Source organism: Corythoichthys intestinalis, chromosome 9 (assembly GCF_030265065.1).
Source record: "Corythoichthys intestinalis isolate RoL2023-P3 chromosome 9, ASM3026506v1, whole genome shotgun sequence".
NCBI lineage: Eukaryota > Metazoa > Chordata > Actinopteri > Syngnathiformes > Syngnathidae > Corythoichthys > Corythoichthys intestinalis.
The window spans coordinates 38,126,374-38,145,606 of record NC_080403.1 but is presented as its reverse complement, the minus strand read 5'-3'; the positions used below and the strand labels follow the sequence as shown (position 1 = coordinate 38,145,606).

Below are 19,233 nucleotides of genomic sequence, written 5' to 3'. Positions count from 1 at the left end.
ATCCGCTTCTGCTGTTTTGCTCTTTTGCCTTGTAGTAGCCGATTGTCAGCGTTTTCCACCGGTTTCTAATCTGGTCAACACTCCGGTCTATTCCGGCTTCGTGTAACCTCTCGTGAACTTTTTTAAATAGTTCACTGTTCCTCGTTTTACGCCCGTCTAAGCGAGCAATTATATTCAATTCTTTTAAAGTTTGAATTAAATACAATCTTTCCGCCGGACTCCAATTAGGTGCGCTGTGCTTGGAAGCCATGTTGCAAGTGACGTTACTTACGTCACCAAGTGACGTCACCACGTCAGTACGGAGCATGCGCAGAAAGAACGCAACCAGACACCATTCCGCTTCCCTGTTTACATGATATAATTTTACTTCTAATCGGTTTGGGAAAAGGAATATTCCACCCCTGTGAATCGGAATGAAATTCCATTCGGTTTGGGCCTGTTCATTCCGAATGAGGTGTTTATATGGAACACATTTATTCGGTTTGAACATCTAAACCGATTGTAATTGGAATATTTGGCTCCATGTAAACGTGGCAAGTGGCAGCCAATGCCAGGCAATGAGTAATATTGGGCCATTTCAGGTCATTTACCTGTTGATTTTTTCAGTTACTTCCTGTTGATTGTAGGGGTATTTTATGGGTCACTTGCTGTTTATTTTGAGTTACAGAACAGGAGGTGACCTGGGAACCACCCAAATGAATAGGCAGTGACTCAAACTCTACAAGAAATGACCTGTAGATGCCCCAAAATGAAAAGCAAGTGACCTGTAAATGCCCCGAAAATCAGACCGAATGACTGTGAATGCTCTGGTTTTGAATGAACGAACGTTCCCAGTCTAAATGCATTGGGCGTCGAGCACCGTCAATGGCAGCCTTTTTTTTTTTTTTTTAATTGACACCTTTTTAAAACGATATCTGGATTCTTGACAGGAGCATATCGATAACCTTTTGGAATACAAAGTATCACGATATATCACCATTTCGATATTTTGCCACACCCCTATTATAACTCCTGTACACCCTTTTGTGATGTTCAATACTATACTATGTTTTGCCTGTGACCATGAAAAAGTAACGTAGTTCCTTTCTGATTGTTTGACTTTAAAATCAACTAAGTAAGATTACAATTTCACATTATTAGTATTATTCTGCTGATGCCCACACCACCTCAGCACAGGGCCGGCTCAGGCCATTTGGGGGCCCTAAGCAAAATGATGCCAAGGGGCCCATATTTTTAGCCCACCATTTCGTCACAGTGTACTGTGAAACCCATACATGCAATCCAACCCATACGTCCATATTTTGTATATTAACAGATTTTGTTGCACTGCATACTTCAAACTCTTCACCCCAAATGATTGTCAGTACTTACAGTAAATGGCGCCAAACCTTTTTCTGATTGGCATACTACTTGATAATAATGTCCGATATAAATGAAATGACTATATCTACGCTCTCCAGTCCAAATGCATATTATGCCAATATTTCGTTTTACAACAATCAGCGGAAGCCGTACATTTGCCGTTGCTGACAGGTGACAACTTGCTCGGCTTTACTTGTTTCGGTCCGGACCTTCGCTCTGCAGCTAATGGCAATTACTAGTACAACATAGTGACAAGCTCAGCTGACAACAACGTTCAAGTGTCTTGCACAACAACAACAACAACATGCTCTATTACCTTGATACTGCTGTTTCTTTTCTTCTAAGATTTTCTTCTTCTTACGTTTCTCTGCTCCAGAAGGATAAATTCTCTTCGACATATTCGTGCATCTATTTTCCAAGCAAGTTTGAGTACCAATCATCGCAAAGCAGGTTCAACGTCATTCCCCAGGTTGCCAGATTGTAATGACAAAAAAATGGATGTTTGTATAGATAAACGGCAATACGCACCACATCATTCACGACGCCCTATTAACAACGTATGAAATTAGGTTTCCAGATTGGGGGCCCCCTAGTGGTCAGGGGCCCTAAGCAGCTGCATCGTCTACGTATAGGCTGGGCCGGCCTTGCCTCAGCATAAAAAAGGCAACTGTTTTTATGCCAATTCTTTATTAGAAGTCATTCAAAAAAAGAAATGTATAAAAAAAACTTTGAATTTATCTAGTTCATTTTTAAGTGATCAATTAAAACCAAAAGCTACACTGTAAAATATTAAAAGTTGACTTTACTAAAAAAATATATGCAAACTTGCTGCCTTAAAAAAAATAATTTATGTTGACTTAGATGAATTAGATTTGATTAACTTAATTATTGTGAGTTGGCAGTACTCAAATTAACTTAAAAAATTTGGATTATAGTCACTTGTTTTTATTGAGTTGGCAGTACTCAAACTAACTAAAATAACTGGTTTACAGTAACTTGTTTATTTTGAGTGCACAGTACTCCCATCATATTCAGGTCAACTTAATTTTCTTGACCTAAAAGAATTCCACAATAGAAATTACATCTGCACATACTAATTTCATTAAAAACACATTATCTAACAGTAATGACCCCCAAAACACAATAAATGGAGAACACTCATTGGATTAATTCAATGGAATTAAAATTTACTTTAAAATGCTCAAAAGTGCATTTAATGAGAGACACTGGCTCCTGGCAGGCTGAACGGTGTTTGGTTAATGCTCAGTATCAATGAACAATCAGTGGATTAATTATAAACCTACTTTTGCAAACATTTTGCACCTCATACAAAGTATAAGTACCTAAAATAACCTTTTGCTACAGAAATTACTGAATAATACCTGAACTGCATCAATGTCCACTCCTATCCTGTAATTTCCAAAGACTAACAGGCGAGATCCTATTATCATAATTTCAGGACATTAACTCAGCATTGAAGACATGGCGTCAAACTAGTTTCCCATTACAACATGAGCTTGAGCTCTGGTAAAGCTAACAGTTCTGATTTCTCCAACAATATTAGTGATCAAAACTGGAACTACAATCAACATTGTGCCATGGTTTAAACTGTGCAGCAGTGATAAAAAAACATAAAAATACAGAACTCTTTTTAAAACACACAACTCAGTTCAAATTCAAATTTCACTTTAACACCTGATACAGTAAACAAGATACTTGTTTTTTTTCACATCACTAAAAGAGTAAATGCAAAACGTGTACTGGAGTTATACACCTGAGAAACCTAAAATCTTACCAAGAATATGTGTCTTATTTTTATTCAAATTCTAATTTCATATTAAGCTTTTTCCTCAAAAAAAAAAAAAAAAAAAAGTAATTTCTATTCAAAAATATTTCATTAGTATATATATATTATTATTTTTTTAATCAAAGAAAAAGTCATGTCAATCAAAAAAAATTGTTTGAATGCAAAAATAAATTTGTAAGTCAAAAAATATGTTTGAAAACTATTTTTCTTTGAATTTTTTTTTTTTAAATTTAATTCTTTTTTTTTTTATTGAAACAACTTTTTTGATTGATGTAATTCTGCGTTTGGACCACATTTTGGCTAGGACATTTGTGTCTTTATTATTCAATCCAAAAATAAGTTGCTTCAAACAAAAAATGTATATTTTCAAAATAAAATCACTTCAATTAAAAAAAAAAAAAAAAAAAAAAAAAACAATTGTAGAAAAAAAGGTTTGAATGTGAAAAAATATTTGAGACTCAGAAATTTACGCTTTATTTTTCATTGAAACTGTTTTCTTTGATCGAAGCAATCCTTTTTGTTTTTGAGCCATATTATGGGTAGGACATTTGTGCCCAAATTATTCAATCCCAATAAAAGTTGCTTCAATCAAAAAACTGTTTTTAACCAAAGAAAAAAAAAACTTTTGCAAAAATATTTTTTTGAAAAAAAATTTTTTTTTTTAATTTTTATTTTTTAATTGACGTGTCACTTTTTTTTGAAAAGCAAAAAGTTTTAAACTTTTTTTTTTTTTTTTTTTAAAGGTGGAAAAAGTTTTGAAGGCACTTTTTTTTTTTGAAGTGGAAAAAGTTTTGAAGGCACTTTTTTTCGGTTGAATCATTTAGACACGAAGATCCAACTTCAACGCTACTTCTGACATGTTTGAGTGGCAGGTGATTACGCCAATGGCATAAAAGCAGGAAGCAAAAATAATGGCCACCAGGGCTCCATCCAGCCATCGGACTCTGCTCGAGTCCAAGCCGAAAATAGGGCACCGGTACGGGGGTGTGACATCGGCATCTCACCGGTGTGCCGGCGATGGTACGGTGCCCTGTTGCGGCACACTGGCGGACCCCGATATCACTACCCCGGCGCGGAGGCCGGCTGTTGAGTAGACGGCCCGCGACTGACACGACACTCATTCAAAGCTGAAGCGACGGGGCTCCCGGCGCGGGCTACTGGGCAGGCTAGTGTCGGGCCACTCGTCGGCCACTCCCATACCGGCGCGTCGCGACACTGCGGTTGGACCCCGATTGCCAACCGTCACGTCAGGGCAGTGGGTGAAGTTCCCCTCTTGAATCACATTAAGCAGCAGCGCACCATACCAGCGCGGGCACTCCGGTGAGATGCCGATGTCACCCCCCCGTACCAGTGCCCTATTTTCGGCTTGGACTCGAGCAGAGTCCGATGGCTCGATGGAGCCCTGGTGGCCATTAGTCATTCTTTTATGCCATTGGTGTAGTCACCTGCCACTCAAACATGTCGGAAGTAGCGTTGAAGTCGTATCTTTGTGTCAAAATGATTCAATCGAAAAAAAAGTGCCTTTAAAACCTTTTCCACTTCAAAAAGAAAAAAAGAAATGCGTTCAAAACTTTTTCCACTTTAAAAAAAAAGTTTTAAACTTTTTCCTTTAAAAAAAAGTGACACGTCAATAAAAAAAATATATATTTAAAAATATATATATTTTCAAAAAAATATATTTTTGCAAAAGGTTCTTTTTCTTTGATTAAAAATAAGTTTTTTTTTTATTAAAGCAACTTTTATTGGGATTGAATGATTTAGACACAAATGTCCTACCCACACTATGGCTCAAACACATTTCACATTTCTTTGCTTTTGTGTGCAGTGAAGGTCGAATAAATACTGCTCTGAAAGTTAGTCTTGATATGGGCAAGTAACCATTTGCCTCAGCTTAAGATGTCCTCGCAAATGGGTAAAGAAGTCTGCTTCTGAGCAGGGCTCCACAAAGTTGCACAACTGACGGTCAAATGCAGTTTCTCCACTTTTGCCTGCATCTTTTTGAGAGTGCCATGTCGATAGGTGTACTTTGAGTGCATTAAAAGATTTAAATGTGCAGAGGCAGTCCTTATGAAGACATGGGAGTAGGGATGTCCGAGTGTGGTATCCATGTTTTAAGCGGTAATGCTTAAGCAAGTAGGCTCTTTTCAGCAGAAAATGTGCAGTACTTGCAAGTCCACTGCATTAGAGAATACTGCTTTGGTTGACCTGAAAAGACATGATAATTTCAGCATTGAGAACTTGTTAGAAAAAAAAAAAGTTACATTTTTTCTTAACAGTCACAAATTAAAATGTCCAATTATTTTTAATCACAAATTAAAATCTGCAATAAATTATTTTAATATTCACAAACTAAAATGTTTAACAATGAGTTATTTTTAAATTAACGTAATTGATTATTTTTGAACATTCAAATTGAGATGTACAATTAATTTCTTAATCCATCTGTAAAAACATTCATGCATGTTTGTTATCCCAACCCATGAAACAAATACAAATATTAAATGATTCATTGATCAGTGTATGAAACATACCTGTAATTGCTGAGACTGAGGTATGTGTGGACTTTTGACCATTTGCTTCAGCCTGATTGGGGGATGGTGAAAAAGAACACAAAATTAAGGCAACAATTTCAAAATATAGGCACATAAATGACCAACCTTAAACACACCAGGTTGTTATGGCGTCGAGTGTGATCTCTGCACTCTTTCTATCTGTATTCCTATATTAGGTTAGACCAAAGTTAAAGTGGTGAAATAACTGGGGGAAATGTGATCTAGTCCTCCGATTTTTGCGATTAATGCATTTTAAAACAATTTCAAATTATCAGTGCAGTTTGATCAAACATGGAGGGGGAGCACTGCACATGAAGAAAAGCAAATGGAAGGGCAGATGACAAACACTCTAAAGCAGGGGTCCCCAAACCTTTTCCTGTGAAGGCCACATGACTTTTCCCTTCTCTGATGAGGGGCCGGGTCAGTTTGTAACAGAAAAAGTGTGACGATTGCAGCAGTGCCTAAATGTAAAAAAATTATTGTTTTTCAGAAAGCCATAATTAAATAACCCTTTCTGAATTCTTCTTGGAACAAAATAAAATAAAAATAATTATAACATAATATAATATCATATAATAATGAATAATAATAACACAATTAATTAAATAGATAATAACCAAATAACCCTGTCTGGGTTCTTCACAGAAAAAAGCCAGGAAATAATAACACTATTGGGGGGGGGGGGGGGGGGGGGGTTTCAGGGGGCCGGACCAATTGTGGAGGCGGGCCGTATCCGGCCGGCCCGCGGGCCGTAGTTTCGGGACCCCTGCTCCAACGCAAGAACCGATTACGTTGGCGCACATAAGGTCTGACTGTGCATTTAGCTCTTACCTGAGCCGAAATAGACAGGCTGAAGCTGACTTAATTCTAGCACTAACTCTGTAAATAAATCACTTTATCGACATTTCTAACATTTTTACGTGAGAAAGTAGCCGTTTAGATCCACAACGTGCAAATTCGGCGCTACTCAAGCTAGCCGTAGTGATTAAGGCACTTCCTGTTAGTTTCACAAAATAAAACACCCGCTAACGATAGAATTAGTGTTTTTATTTTTAAAACAGGAAGCGAACCTCCCCTCGGTCTACCTAACTTAAAACCGCTCGGTAACTGTTTTAAATCGGTTTTAAAAACCTCTCCCATCGCCTAAAAACGTTACGAGCCCCGTCTGTCAAGAATTCAAAACGCCGGCCGGCATAAAATGGGAGTCTACCATAAACTGTAGTCTACATTTGTTTCTGAAAATGATGAGGTTCCTGTCACGGTCATATAGCATGCTTGCTAGCGGTGATATTTGATGTAATTGACACTTCTCCTCCCTGGCAGCACACAGGCTACTACACTACAACAAGACAAATCGACGGTTTACAAAAGAGTAAAATATGTACTTACCAAATCAGTGTGCTGAGGACAAGTAAACCCACAATGGCGAAAATAACTGAGAAAGGTGTTGGAAAGAGCGCGAAAGTGGGCAGGGCAGATCTGCGCATGTCTGATAGAACGCCCAAAGGACACTGGGTACAAGAAATTATTTTTTCTAATTTGACTTAACTGGGATATATCAAGTTAAGCAAGTTCTCCAACCCCAAATTACTACTTACTTATTTAAAAGTAGTGTTCACAACAGGTTGATGAAAATTGAGTTTAGTTCACTTATCACATTTAATTAATTTGAATGTTAGCATTTACAGTGTACAATATGTACAGTGGTATGAAAAAGTATCTGAACCTTTTGGAATCTCTCAAATTTCTGCTTAAAATCACCATCAAATGTGATCACACAGATCGAAAAACAGTGTCTGCTACATTTATAGGTTTTCATATATTAATGAGGATAGCATACAAACATTGACAGAAGGAGGAGAATGCGTAAGTGAACCCTCTGCCAAAAGAGACTTAAAGAGCAATTGAAACCAGTTTTTACCTAAAAATATTAAGTCAGGTGTGTATCCCTTGTTTTAACATCAGGAGTTACTGTTTATTAATGGCAGGTATTAACTGGTGAATCTGGGTCCCTGCGAAATCATCATCCTGCCCTTGAACTTACCAAAGATTCTTTTAACTGATGTTAATTTTAGAGTCAATTCAATTATTGGACACTCCTCCTCCCCGTAGGTGCAGCAGCAGGCTGCATTGATGGCATCTGTTGGCCAGGGGGGCTACCTCAGTCCGATGGCCGCTTTTGCTGCCCAGATGCAGCACATGGCCACCATCAACGGCCTCCCCGGTGCACCGCTCACGCCCACGTCAGGTAACAGCGGTAAAAAGAAATACCATAATTAAATCCATTGGAGATAAAAATGTGATTTGAAAATTTGAATGCAGAACATAGTGAAGAATAAGCTCTGAGTACTAGCATGACTTTCTCAATGAACATTTATGACAACACATTTTTGTGGGATAATGACATTGCTAAAATGCATTACAAATCAGATATTATACTGTGTACGTGACTGTTACTATTAGCTGTTTGCTTTTCTCGACATCAAAGATCTATATCCACTCATGTAATACACAAAGGATTATAGTGAGCTAGGAAATCTGCTTTGACATTTAATGTCTTCACTGGAACACTGGACCGCCCCCTCTGACATTTGCAAGAGTTACTTGGTGGCCAGTCAAAGTAAAACTTTCCATAATGTCTCTAGGGGGAAATACAGACAATTACTCACTGTTACCTTCTCTGATTTTACTCCTTCCTGGTTGCAGGCGGTAGCACTCCTCCAGGCATCAGCGCCCCCACAGTGACCAGCATTCCTTCTCCTATTAGTGTCAATGGTTTTACTAGCATGCCGCCCCCTCAAGCAAATGGACAGCCACCTGCAGAGGCTGTCTTCACCAATGGGATACACCATTACCCTGGTAAATCCATAAAACTACCTTTTATTTAATAAAAATTGAAGCAGTTACATTTAAACAATTTTCCAACACCACACTGCACTGGCATGGGGGTGTTACATTTTTACATGATTTAAAATGGAGTTTTCTTTAAGTGAGAGCAATAATTCTTTGGCGTGTTATCACATGTGCCACAAAAAGTTATCAACACCCACACATAAAGTTCGGTTGTATATGACTTTTTGTGCAATGCATGTTTTTTTTTGTTTGTTTGTTTGTTTTTTTGGGAAAACTTAGATTTAAGTACACTTTTATGTAGATAAATTGTATTTTATATAGGGCTGTCAAACGATTAAAATTTTTAATCGAGTTAATTACAGCTTAAAAATTAATTAATCGCAATTAATCGCAATTCAAACCGTCTATAAAATATGCCATATTTTTCTGAAAATTATTGTTGGAATGGAAAGATAAGACACAAGATGGATATATACATTCAACATACGGTACATCAGGACTTTATTTGTTTATTATAACAATAAATCAACAAGATGGCATTAACATTATTAACATTCTGTTAAAGCGATCCATGGATAGAAAGACTTGTAGTTCTTAAAAGAAAAATGTTAGTACAAGTTATAGAAATGTTATATTAAAACTCCTCTTAATGTTTTCATTTTAATAAAATTTGTAAAATTTTCAATCAAAAAATAAACTAGTAGCCCGCCATTGTTGATGTCAATAATTACTTACACAATGCTCATGGGTGCTGAAGCCAGTAATATCAGTCGCACCCAAGCGCCAGCAGAGGGCGACAAAACTCCCAAAAACATAACAGGTACACATTTCACTGTGCTGTCATTTTACTCTGTTTGAGCGGGGCATTTGTGCGTTAATTGCGTCAAATATTTTAACGTGATTAATTTTAAAAAATTAATTACCGCCCGTTAACGCGATAATTTTGACAGCCCTAATTTTTACATGACTTAAAATGCAGTTTTCTTTAAGTGAGAGCAATAATTCTTTGGCGTGTTATCACATGTGCCACAAAGGTTATCAACACCCACACATAAAGTTCGGTTGTGTTTGACTTTTTGTGCAATACGTGTTTTTTTTTTTTTTGGTTTTGTTTTTTTTTATTAAACTTAGATTTAAATACACTTTTATGTAGATAAATTGTATTTTATTCATTGCTGATTTTTTTTATATTCAAGCGTGGTGTTGATTTTCATATTGTAACAGTTCAGAGGTACAACAATTACCGTATTTTTCGGACTACAAGTTGCACCTGAGTATAAGTCGCACCAGCCATAAAATGCCAAACGAGGGGAAAAATATATGTATAAGTCGCACCGGAGTATAAGTCACATTTTTGGGGGAAATTTACTTGATAAAATCCAACACATAGAACAGATATGTCATCTTGAAAGGCAATTTAATATAAAAATACATTAGGGAACAACATGCGGAATAAGTGTACAGTGTACAATGCATGAATAATGAAATGCGAATATGTCCTCACCAGGACACTACGGCTCGGTCCTGGCTATACAGCGAGCTAAAATCCCAAATGACAATGCTGGACGTCCGTATAATTTGCTGAATCAATTTCGTCCTCGATACCAAACAGGTTCGCATCAACGTAAATAAGTGATAATTAGGTGCTATTACAGCAATGACACAAATGGTTAGCATGCGTTCGCTAGCATTAGCACATCGTTCAAACAACCACACAACTGGCTCTAAGTGTCCGATCGCGGGTGGAAAACACACAACAACAACAGAAAAGATGATGCACACAGGCATTGCCTCTGTAGAGATACTTTACAAGCATAAACAATGAACATAGGTTCGCAGCCGTGTCTCTCTCTATCTCTATCTCTCTCTCGCCCACTCGCTCATTGACGCTGCATAGCTGTCCGTCTTCTTCTGGAGTGTGAGCGCTCTTCTTCGCATAAACAAGTGCGAGTGCGCCCCCATGTGGGTGTGAAAGCGCCACAACCTAAAAGCATGCATTTCAATATAAAAAAGTCAATCATACAATTGAACACACATTGCTAAAGGCAGAACGCTATTAAGCTATTAAAAGTTATTCAGATAACTACAGCATAAAGAACATGTTAACAAGTTTACCAAACCATCAGTGTCACTCCAAAACACCAAAATAACATGTGAAATGATATCATAATGTGTTAATAATTTCACACATAAGTCGCTCCTGAGTATAAGTTGCACTCCCAAACTATGAAAAAAATTGCGACCTATAGTCCGAAAAATACGGCAATCAGTTAATCGACAACTAATCGATTAGCAAATTAATCGATAACTATTTTGATCATTAATTGACTGTTAAGGACCTGCTTCACCCTAAATTTGTCTTGACAACAATTCAAATGTTTGCCAATTTTTGGACATTTTACTGTCTTAACTAGGTTCTTAATAAGGCTGCAACAACTACCGTAATTTTCGGATAATAAACCGCTACTTTTTACCTCATAATGCTGCGTTTTATAGTCCAGTGCATCTTATTTGTTTATTGGGTTAGTTGGTAACACTTTATTTGAAAGCGGCGTCATATGACTGCCATAAGACCGTCATAAGTATGACATGACACTATCATGCGCATTAATGAATGCATATGACATATGTCATTAAGTGTCATCCGGAAAATTATGCCACTAACTCCATCTATGTCCAGCTCAGATCTTCTACATCCATTAAAGAGTGAGATCATTTACCGGATGACACAAAATGATACCTTTCATAAGCATTTATTAATGCACATAGCAGTGATATGTCATAATTAGGATGGTCTTATGATAGTCTTATTGTGCTATTGTCAAATAAAGTGTTACCAAATACCATAACTAGCAATTAAGGGACGCAACTGGAACAGTAACTCAAAAAATAATGAGCACAGAACATGAATTTTGATTATTTACATCTGTAGCGCTGCAGTGCATGCTAGGAGGCATGTTAGACGACAACAGTGTTGACAGAAGGTGGCAGCAGAGGTTGACTGTCTCCCTCAAGGGAGCAGTGATGGCCAGATTAAGCTTCTTGAAGCTTAATTAATGCGGCTTCATTTGGTCTTAGGACCGTCTTATGATGCGGCTGTCAAATAAAATGTTACCAGTTAATAACTTTTGTGTAAATATCCCATAATACAGTGCGGACAGCTGCGTTTTATAATCCAGTGCGGTTTATCAATGAACAAATGTGTTTTTGTGTCAAATTCAGTGGGTGGCGGCTTAGTCAGGTGCGCCTCATAGTCCAATTACTGCCAAAATAATTACTGCCAAAGAATTTGATACTCAAAACAGTTGTAGATTACGGTTAAGTCAGGGAGCTGTAATAAAATATCATTTTTGAGAGAAATAGTGATCCATTTTGTCTTCAATTTTACTTACAACATGGCTAAAACAACTTCATGGTAAATTGTGAAAAAAGTGACATTTATTCAGTTAATCATTTAATTAATCGTACAATTAATCGATTATGAAAATAATCGTTATTTGCAGCCCTATGACAATTGCTTGCAATATTATTAAATGTATTGTTCATAAACAAAACCAAAAAACACTCCTACTAATCTTCTGCATTTTAATGTTGGTCATGCTGATAAAATGACATGTAAAGGAAAAAAAATGCAAACCAGTTTTTAAATCGGCCATACTAAAATCACATTTACTTCTCCACTCCAGCTATGCATTAGAAATAACGTGTTGAGCTAAAACGCAGTCCTATACGCTTGAAGTACATTTATTGAAACAAGTAAATTAAATGATTGCTATTTTAGAACTGAGGGAGTTGTCGTCACGTTTATCCAATGTTTTTAAAGTTTAAAATACAAGAGGAAAAAGTGTATTACGACGAATAAAGTGCAATGGTTTTCACATAAACAACAAGTAATTAGGAATACAGAATTTGCAGGCGAAACAAATTTAATCATATGCTCCTATCACTGCACTGTTTTGTTCAACTACAATTTATTTTATGATGAAAGAGGGATTGTTTTTTTTTTTTAATAGTTGAAAAAGTTCTTTGTCCAACTAAGTAGAGCTTATTTGTTTTCTTCTGTATGAACATGAACCAATCTCAGAGGTACAGGAAGTTTGGTCTTCATACATTAGGTACACCATTATGATGAGCTATGATGCAAATTTACTCAGGGGGAAGTCCATTTATTGCAGAGAGGGGCAATGTACGCACAGCAGCTGATATTTTGCCATAATTTCAATGCAGTTAGCGAGTTGAGTTTTAAAGCTTATTATTCTCATGAGATTAATAAATAACATCAAAATACTTTTTAAAAGAAACTTTTCTAGATCAGAAAGTATGTGAATTCAAATAATTCCAATTAATATAATGAAAATATATTCTTTCTATGCATTAAAAAAGATGTTTAAATAAGAAGAGAGTTTAAAAAACATTAATCATAAAAATGATCCATAGACTTCACTATCAGTATATAGTGTAATATAGTATAATATATTTAAAACCAAAGCCACTAGCGAACTAAAACCAAAATAGGCACCTCCCTTAGGCATATCGTTCTCCATGAGCAGCGACATCGAAAAATTCAAAGTCGTTCCCTAATGAAATCCCGATTATTTTTTTACACAAGTACAACCAAACTTAAAATGGTTATAAATTATAAATTACAAATTCTCAAATTATACGCTAGATGCACAAAAATCACCAAATGCAGAGATAATCACTTGTATTTTCACGATCAATAGCAATATAGCCCAAAATAGCAACTTAACTTTTTTTTATTTAATGCTAGTTTTCAACAGCTAATAAATCACTGTTTTCACATCAGAAACTTAATACTTGAGGAAAGCATGCAGAATCATCTAAATTTTACTCAACAAAAGCTAAATTTACATTTTTCTTGATACAATCACAGCTTAACTAGGTTGAAGTCCGCTATTGTGTAGAGATACAAAATCCAACATGGCGGCAGTCACAAAAAAAGAGATTTTTAAATTGAAAATTCTTGTAAATAGATGAGTAAATCATGGAATTTCCATAGATATGAATGTAAAACAGTCTAGATTCTTGGTTAAAAGCAAAAAAACGAAGTCGTTCATTTTACGTAAATATTTCAAGCAAAAGTTACGGTATTGTGTAATCCAACATGGCTGCCGTCACGAAACAGAGCTTTTAAGTTGAAAATTCTTGTAAATAAATGCTTAAATTGCGGAATTTCCAAAGATATGAACGTAAAACAGTCTAGATTCTTGGTTATGAGCAAAAAAACGGACAGTCGTTCATTTTACGTAAATATTTCAAGCAAAAGTTATGGTATTGTGTAATCCAACAAGGCGGCCGTCACGAAACAAAGAGCTTTTTACGTGGAAAATTCTTGTAAATAAATACTTAAATCGCGGCATTTCTAGAGATATGAACGTAAAACAGTCTAGATTCTTGGTTAAAAGCAAAAAACGGGCAGTTATCATTCATTTTACGTAAATATTTCAAGCAAAAGTTACAGTATTGTGTAATCCAACATGGCTGCCGTCACGAAACAGAGATTTTAAGTGGAAAATTCTTGTAAATAAATGCTTAAATCATGGAATTTCTATAGATATGAATGTATAACAGTGTAGATTCTTGGTTAAAAGCAAAAAACGGGCAGTTATCATTCATTTTACGTAAATATTTCAAGCAAAAGTTACAGTATTGTGTAATCCAACATGGCTGCCGTCACGAAACAGCTTTTAAGTGGAAAATTTTTGTAGATAAATGCTTAAATCGCGGAATTTCTATAGACATGAATGTATAACAGTCTAGATTCTTGGTTAAAAGCAAAAAACGGGCAGTTATCACTCATTTTCAGTAAATATTTAAAGGCCAAATTTACACTAATATATCCATTCATTTTTTTCACATTTCAAAGTGTATGCAAGGTGCTATTTAATATAATAATTACCTTGAATCCTGAGACACTCCTCCCTGCTTGAATGCAGTAAAACCTTCGTCCTATTTCCACCTAAATCCGGCGTTAGAACGCAGAGTGTGTTTGAGTTTATCACAGTAAAAGCCAACTCAACGATCTGCCTGGGTCGGGCCCCTATTGGAGGCGTGGTGCAACGTCTGTGGGAGCTGTCTTGTCAACTGATGGTGGAGTCTATAAATGATCATAAACAGCACATTTTGAAATCATTTTAGAGCACTTCCATATTATATTCATGACAATGACTTATACAAGCAAAAAGCTTTTAAAAGAAATCCAAACGTTGTAAATATTTTAGTAACTAATATATTTTATACAGTGGGGCAAATAAGTATGTAGTTAACCACGAATTGTGCACGTTCTCCCACTAAGAATTTATTTGCAAATCATGGTGGAAAATAAGTATTTGGTCAATACCAAAAGTTCATCTCAATACTTTGTTATGTACCCTTTGTTGGCAATAACGGAGGCCAAACGTTTTTTGTAACTCTTCACAAGCTTTTCACACACTGTTGCTGGTATTTTGGCCCATTCCTCCATGCGGATCTCCTCTAGAACAGTGATGTTTTGGGGCTGTCGTTGGGCAGCACGGACTTCCAACTCCCTCCACAGATTTTCTATGAGGTTGAGATCTGGAGACTGACTAGGCCACTCCAGGACCTTGAAATGCTTCTTATGAAGCCTTATGAAGCATTTTCTAATAATTGCTCCCACCGTTGATTTCTTTACACCAAGCGTTTTACCTATTGAAGATTCAGTCTTCCCAGCCTGGTGCAGGTCTACAATTTTGTCTCTGGTGTCCTTCGAAAGATTTTTGGTCTTGGCCATAGTGGAGTTTGGAGTGTGACTGACTGAGATTGTGGACAGGTGTCTTTTATACCGATAATGAGTTAAAACAGGTGCCATTAATACAGGTAACGAGTGGAGCCATTAGAAGAAGTTAGACCTCTTTGACAGCCAGAAATCTTGCTTGTCTTTAGGTGACCAAATACTTATTTTCCACTCTAATTTGGAAATCAATTATTTAAAAATCAAACAATGTGATTTTCTGTTGGGGTTTTTTCCACATTCTGTCTCTCATGGTTGAGGTTTACTCGTGTTGACAATTACAGGCCTCTCTAATCTTTTCAAGTCGAAAAACTTGCACAATTGGTTGTTGACTAAATACTTATTTGCCCCCCTGTATTACTTGAAATTTCTACATTATTTTGGGAACAGGATCGACTTCCATATTCTTAAACATCAACAAGTAAAATGAATTGCTCTGTCATCATTCTCCAGTAACAATCATGTATTGATGCAGTACATCAAATGTTGAGATTTATTTGTACATTCACAACAGTGAATCCACTTTATGATTGAGATCAAAGTTAAAAAAAAATAAAAATAAAAAAAAAAAAGGACACACGTTGTAGATAAATGCTTATCAGAGCCACACAGAGCCTTGATTCATATTTACTCAGAGGAAAACACATTTGTCGCAACATGACAATAACCATTCAACAGGCATACATAGACAGGCAGAGGCCCAAAACAGAAAGATTAAGGATATGCATGTCTGGCGAAAGGACTGGACCTAAAGTCACATCCTGTGGTTTTTGCCTCACTTGTATGTTTTCTGATTTGGAAGAAGAAAAAAAACAATTACATTGGGTTGCTTTCTGTTTTGTCTCCCCAGTATTGCAAGAAGTGGTTTTTAGGGAGGACTCTGAGAAAAATGGCCTGGGTGTAGCTCCAAGGAGTTGTTTTGGAGTTCAGGGTGGCTGCTTTCTCTCTTCTCTATCTGAAGGTAGTGCTCTTAGTCTAATCTGCTGTGCTTTCTCTCCACGCCTTCATCCCTCTTAGTGCCAATCGCAGTGTTGTCTCGTTTTTTTTCTTGCATGTGAACTTGATATTGTGTTCAACTTTAGTTCTAACATCTTTCTCCCTCAAACATTTGGCAATTTTCATTCTTTTGAGGAAACTATTAAGCTTATGAGCTAACCTCTTTCGTCTCTTCCCTTCCATTTCCCTTGTGTTTTAACCTCGCTTTTTCCCACTATTACTACCTATTACTCTTGCCTTCCTTCTGCGTCCGCCTCTCTTCTCCATCTACATTCCTGCTCTGTCTCACTTTCTTCGCCTTTCTTTACCCTGGTACACACCCTCTCCTCTATCCATCCATCCGTGCTGCCCTCCACCTCCTTCCTCATCTCTTCTGGAGCAGCTCAAAGTCCCACTGCAGCTGATCCTCTCCAGCAGGCGTACACGGGAGTTCAGCAGTATGCAGGTGTGTGTGTGCGTATGTAAAAGGGAGGGAGCCAGGGATGGAGATAACGATTTTTCTTTGTTTGCATTTGCATTTTTTGAATTTTCACCAAGTAACCAAAAGACACGCCTGTACAACATCAATTTATTCTCTTTTTATAGCATGTGTGTCTAAGTGTGAAACATGTACACTCTGTTGTCTGTTATCTGATCGATTGGCTGCTGTACCCCAGTGTATATCATGTTGTTTGTATGCGTGCGAGCGTGGCAATGTGCTCTCGTCACGACTGTTATCTGATCAGTACGTGTGCGTTTGTATGTGTGTGTGCCTTAGCAGCCTACCCAGCCGCATACGGCCAGATCAGCCAGGCCTTCCCCCACCCTCCAACCATTATTCCACAGCAGCAACGAGAAGGTAAAACAATGCAATATTTGACTAAGTAGTCAAATATTTAATATTTAACATCTGGTACCTCTGTTTGACACATTTTTGTCTCGCAAACATTTACATAATTATGCATGCACTTGCTTACATTCTGTTCTCGATAAAGAGGTAACACATTTTTGGGAAAAGTTCAAAATCATCATGCTATTATTTACTTCATTTGTGAATTAGTGTTTATGAATGTGACCTGTAACTGAAAGTTCACTGGCTCGATAACCCTGCCTGACATTGGCATACCCTCGGATTGTGCTTAAAATACAGGTCAGCTTGTCTTTATTCATGTATGCAACTTTTTGAGATTTTTTTTATTTAAAAATTGAAATTATTAGAAGCTATATGTGATAACTAACCACAGAATACCAGTTATTCAGCAGGTTGAAATTTGAGGAGCAAAATCACATTCAGGACTGTGGCCTTGCTGCCCTCTTGTGGAACATAAACAAGACAATACACCCTATTGACAGAAATACCCACCTTACTTTTTAAAATATATTACCTAATAATTAGGGCTGCAGCTTTCGAATATTTTAGAAATCGAGTGTTCTACTGAAAATTCCATCAATTAATCGAGTAATCGGATGAACCATTTTTTAGGTGAAGAACAATAATTGAATATACATAAGAAAACAAGACATTTCACTTAATATTCAACCATTTTTAGACAATCAATGTCTTTATTTTAGATGTACATTGTTGAAAACAGCCAACGATTGCATCTCAGATCTCATCTCAGACAAATTCATTGTCTTCAGTCAAAAAACTTAAAATCTTATAAAATAAAATAAAATAAAAAGACTTATTTCTTACTTAAAAATGTCATTACGCTTGAAAACACACATCACTTAAAGAGCATACAACAGGAGAAAAAAAGTCTTAAATAGCATTATTATGTGAATTGGAATCATATTTTGAGACGATTCGACTATATACAACAATTTAGCAAAGCGCGGATGACGAGAAATTAGTCTTTTAATCTACCAGTTAGCCACGCCTACCATTATAGAGCTCTAGTGTCCCCAACAGGTGGATGACGTCAACGGGTGACTGGGCTCATCGGTTTTACTATTCAGCCCATTGAGGGGGAATTATTCAGAACAAGGAAAAGGCGACGAAGAGAGCCGCAAAATGTCATTGTTTCAGTCTCTCTACTCAAATATTTTTACAAGATATTCTTTTTATCCAAGTGTTTTTCCCCAATAGCTAAATAAATGGCTTGAGAAGGACCAGTCAGCCTGTCGAGGGGGAACTATTCACAACGAGGAAAACGCGACAAAGAGAGCTGCAAAATGTCATTGTTTCTGTCTCTTTACTTCAATATTTTTAAAGGATATTCTTTTTATCCAAGTATTTTCCCCAATTGCTAAATAAATGGCATTGTCATGACAAATAACAGTCTTGTGCTAAATGGAATATGAAATAATAAAAATGCACTTATTCAGGACGACATGGCAAAATTACTCCATAATGGTCAAAACTGTCGACTTCACCTTTACTGTCGCACCTCCCAAACGATATTTTATGACACCTAAATCGGACATATGTCATATTTCCCTTCCCCAGCTTCGGAGAATGTAAACAAACCAAGAAGCGTGACGGCTAGCTGACATGCTAACCCGAACCAAGTGATGTTTCAAAGTCTTCGAAGCGGAAAATCACACATAACTAGCCCGGATTATTTGACATGACGACTGGGTTGTCAATTGTCTTCGCGGATCGGCAAACCGCCCGGAGAGCAATTTACAGTTCATTCCCCAGAGGAGGGCGGCTGCAGTTGTTGTGCAGCTAACGTTCAGCTAATGTGCACGAGGAGAGCTTTTTATATGCCAATCAATGATCAAACGTAAGCAGTCCTTTATTTAAAGAAAGTTTGTAGTGTTTACTTTGTAATTGCTGTATTCGTATTTGACATAATACAAAACAAGATATTACTCACTTCCTCGTAAGTCCAATGGTCCCACAGTAGGCTTGTTTTTGCCAATATCCACAGTGAATGGGAACCTTTTGAAACTCCAAAAAGGCGCAC

The 19,233-nt window shown here is 36.8% G+C and overlaps 1 protein-coding gene across 4 annotated transcripts in view; it reads left to right on the top strand.

Moving 5' to 3' along the window:
- Positions 1-19,233, top strand: part of celf4 (CUGBP, Elav-like family member 4) — a 227,122-nt gene that overhangs the window by 188,456 nt on the left and 19,433 nt on the right. For 3 of the 4 annotated variants that reach the window (XM_057845934.1, XM_057845935.1, XM_057845931.1), the window contains exons 7-11: positions 7,834-7,969; positions 8,428-8,580; positions 16,197-16,307; positions 16,725-16,787; positions 17,100-17,180. In XM_057845934.1, the coding sequence (XP_057701917.1) occupies positions 7,834-7,969; positions 8,428-8,580; positions 16,197-16,307; positions 16,725-16,787; positions 17,100-17,180 (544 nt within the window). The remainder of the gene's footprint in view (positions 1-7,833; positions 7,970-8,427; positions 8,581-16,196; positions 16,308-16,724; positions 16,788-17,099; positions 17,181-19,233) is intronic. The other variant, XM_057845933.1, reaches the window with a different exon arrangement.